Source organism: Mesoplodon mirus, assembly GCF_964341445.2.
Source record: "Mesoplodon mirus genome assembly, chromosome: 5".
Classification (NCBI taxonomy): domain Eukaryota; kingdom Metazoa; phylum Chordata; class Mammalia; order Artiodactyla; family Ziphiidae; genus Mesoplodon; species Mesoplodon mirus.
Genome location: NC_138980.1, coordinates 65,937,517 through 65,941,283, shown reverse-complemented (window position 1 = coordinate 65,941,283; position 3,767 = coordinate 65,937,517). Strand labels below are relative to the sequence as shown.

At 47.5% G+C, this 3,767-nt stretch overlaps 1 protein-coding gene across 1 annotated transcript; it reads left to right on the top strand.

Moving 5' to 3' along the window:
• Positions 1-688: 688 nt before the first annotated feature.
• Positions 689-3,127, top strand: LOC309804739 (protocadherin gamma-A1-like; the record flags this gene model as incomplete). Its single annotated transcript, XM_082622291.1, has 1 exon — positions 689-3,127. The coding sequence occupies one exon, from the start codon at positions 689-691 to the stop codon at positions 3,125-3,127; it is 2,439 nt and encodes an 812-aa protein (XP_082478417.1).
• Between the last annotated feature and the right edge of the window lie 640 nt (positions 3,128-3,767).

Sequence of the window (3,767 nt, the reverse complement as noted above, 5' to 3'; positions counted from 1 at the left end):
CATTTGCTCTTCTATATGGCCTGTGAAATTATCAAGTGGTCAAGATGTACTACAGAAGAACTGGAGGGATGATTTGTCCCCTTTGTGATACTTCCTGACTAGCAAACGGAAAGCAGATAGCTTGGGAATACTACTGGAATATCCAGGATAGCTTGGATTCTACTGTATGTTACAATTAAGCAATATGTAGATGTAATTAATTAAATGAACATAGCAATTTCTCCTTTTCATAGTTATAATGTATAATGCTTAACTATTTCCTTGACAATAACTAAGACTTGAGGAAAAGTTGATCAGGTTAATGAGAAGAGAAAGTTCAAGTATTATCTAGGAGTGCAGTAACTGGTTAGGACTCTGGGTGCCGCTGTTCACCAGTCTGGGAGATAAAGGCAGCGCGCGCGCGCGCGCGCACACACACACACACACACAACACACAGACACACACACACACACACAACACACAGACACACACACACACACACACACAACACACCGAGGGGGGAAAAAACTTCTTAGAACCTCCATCACTGCCAGATTGAAAACAGACTCCCTGAGGCTGCCCAGATCCTACTTCAGGACCCCTTTCTGCTCTGAATTCTCCTGAAAATTCGGTTAATTTAGACTCAGAAGAGCAGAGAAACAATACTGTTGGTGCCAGACTGGGAGAAAACTATGAAGTAAGAGAGCAATGACGATTCGAGTGAAGGTGCTCGGCTGCCGCAGGCTGGTCTCGCTGTTCCTTTTTCTGGGGATGTTGTTGGAAGCCCAGGCTTGGAAGATCCTCTACTCGGTGCCAGAAGAGACAGACAAAGGTTTCTTTGTGGGCAACATTGCCAAAGACCTGGGACTACAACCCCAGGAGCTGGCGGAGCGGGGAGTCCGCATCATCTCCAGAGGTAGGACTCAGCTCTTTGCTCTGAACCCGCGAAGCGGCAGCTTGGTCACCGCAGGCAGGATAGACCGGGAGGAGCTCTGCGCTCAGAGCCTGCAGTGTCTGGTGAGTTTTAACGTCTTGGTAGAGGATAAAATGAAGCTTTTCCCTGTTGAAGTGGAAATAATTGATATTAATGACAACACTCCCCAATTCCAGTTAGAGGAAGTAGAATTTAAAATGAATGAAATAACCACTCCAGGTACCAGGATCCCTCTACCTTCTGGGCAAGACCTTGATGTGGGTATGAATTCCCTCCAGATGTACCAGCTCAGCTCCAACCCTCATTTCTTCCTGGATGTGCAACAGGGATCTGATGGGTCCCAACAGCCAGAGATGGTGCTGCAGAGTCCCCTAGATAGGGAAGAAGACGCTGTCCACTGCCTCCTCCTCACCGCTTTTGATGGGGGCAACCCAGTCCGTTCAGGAACCCTCCGAATTCGAGTTCAGGTGGTGGATGCAAATGACAACCCTCCAGCGTTTACTCAAGCACGGTACCACACGAGTGTCCCTGAGAACGTGCCGCTGGGCACTCGGCTGCTCACGGTAAAAGCCACGGACCCAGATGAGGGAGCCAATGGGGAAGTAACATATTTGTTTCATAATATAGACCACAAAGTGGCACAAGTATTTCACTTGGATTCTTACACAGGAGAAATATCAAATAAAGAACCTCTGGATTTCGAAGAATACACAGTTTATCCAATGGAAATTCAAGCTCAGGATGGTTCAAGCCTCGTGGCCAGAGCTAAGGTGCTGGTCAAAGTTCTGGACATAAATGATAATGCCCCAGAGGTGACCATCACCTCTGTCACCACTGCAGTCCCAGAAGACTTTCCTCCTGGGGCCATAATTGCTCTTATCAGTGTGCACGACCAGGACTCCGGAGACAATGGTCACGCTACGTGTTCCATTTCTGGAAATCTACCCTTTAAATTAGAAAAGTTAGATGATAATTATTACCGTTTAGTGACAGAAAGAACAATGGATAGAGAACTTACCTCCCAGTACACCATCACAGTAACAGCAGCAGATCACGGAACTCCGACTCTATCTACCGAAACACACATTTCACTGCAAGTGACAGATATCAATGACAACTCCCCTGTCTTCCTCCAGGACTCCTACTCCACCTACATTCCAGAAAACAACCCCAGAGGTGCCTCCATTTTCTCTGTGACTGCCCACGATGCTGACAGCAATGAGAATGCACGAGTCACTTATTCCCTGGTGGAGGACACCATCCAGGGTGTACCTCTATCCTCCTTTGTCTCTATCAACTCAGACACTGGAGTCCTGTATGCATTGCGATCCTTCGACTATGAGCAGCTCCGTGACCTGCAATTGAGAGTGATGGCTCGTGACAGCGGGGACCCGCCGCTCAGCAGCAACGTGTCACTGAGCATATTCGTGCTGGACCAGAATGACAACACACCTGAGATTCTGTACCCCGCCCTCCCCACTGAAGGTTCCACCGGTTTGGAGCTGGCACCCCGCTCCGCAGAGTCCGCAGAGTACCTGGTGACCAAGGTGGTGGCTGTGGACAGAGACTCGGGCCAGAACGCCTGGCTGTCCTACCACCTGCTCAAGGCCAGCGAGCCGGGACTCTTCGTGGTGGGGCTGCACACGGGCGAGGTGCGCACAGCGCGGGCCCTGCTGGACAGAGACGCGTTCAAGCAGAGCCTGGTGGTGGCGGTCCAGGACCACGGCCAGCCCCCTCTCTCTGCCACAGTTACTCTCACAGTGGCGATGGCTGACAGCCTCCCAGACGTCCTGGCCGACTTGGGCAGCATGGAACCCTCCATCAACCTGGACAACTCCAGCCTCACGCTGTACCTGGTGGTGGCGGTGGCCGTGGTGTCCTGCGTCTTCCTCGCCTTTGTCATTGCGCTGCTGGCGCTCAAACTGTGGCGCTGGCATAGGACGCGTGTGCTCCAGGCTTCAGGAGGAGGATTGGCGGGCGTGCCCGTCTCTCACTTTGTGGGCGTGGACGGGGTGCGGGCTTTCCTGCAGACCTATTCCCACGAGGTCTCGCTCACCGCAGATTCGCAGATGAGTCACGTGACCTTCCCGCAGCCCACCTACGGTGACACACTCATCAGCCAGGAGAGCCGTGAGAAAAAGGATTTTCTATCAGCACCCCAGTCTTTACTTGAAGACAGAAAGCAAACATTTTCTCAGGTAAACTTTGTGTAGTAAATTTATCTAGGTAAAAATAATTCCTGAGTTTACTTACTTGCTTTCATTCTTTACTACTAATAGTTCTCTATTTCCCATATATCATTGCAGCTTTCTATTTACAAATCCTAGGAAATCATTAAATGTTTATATCCGAGTATTTTTATCATTGTTCTTTCATTGAAAAGGAGATTGTAATTAATCATAATGTAGGTGGTTGGGATAAAGAGTTGTGGAAAGAGCACTGCATTAGAAACAAGGAGATTTGGCTTCTAAAGTTTTCTTGCTTGCTTCTGGCCAAATAATTGTATTTTTCTGGCTTTACCATTCTCTTATCTAGCAAGGATTGGGTTTGACTAGAAAAGGTTCACCAATATTAATGTGACTAATACTGTTTTCAAATATCCTTAAGTTATAAATATCTCCTAATTTATCCTTAAATTTAATGTAGATGTCATCTATCGGGGTGCTGTTTTATTTGGGGACATTAGAAAAGGTAAAGATTGTCTAAAGTAGTATTTTTAAGTTGTGTTAATATAAAATTATGGAAATCTAGGTAAGCTGCAAATTTAAACTTTCTTAGCCCTTTGTTTAGTCATTTATTTTGACGTGTTTTATGCATGCTCAAGAATACATCAACTGTTTAAGTAACTTATGA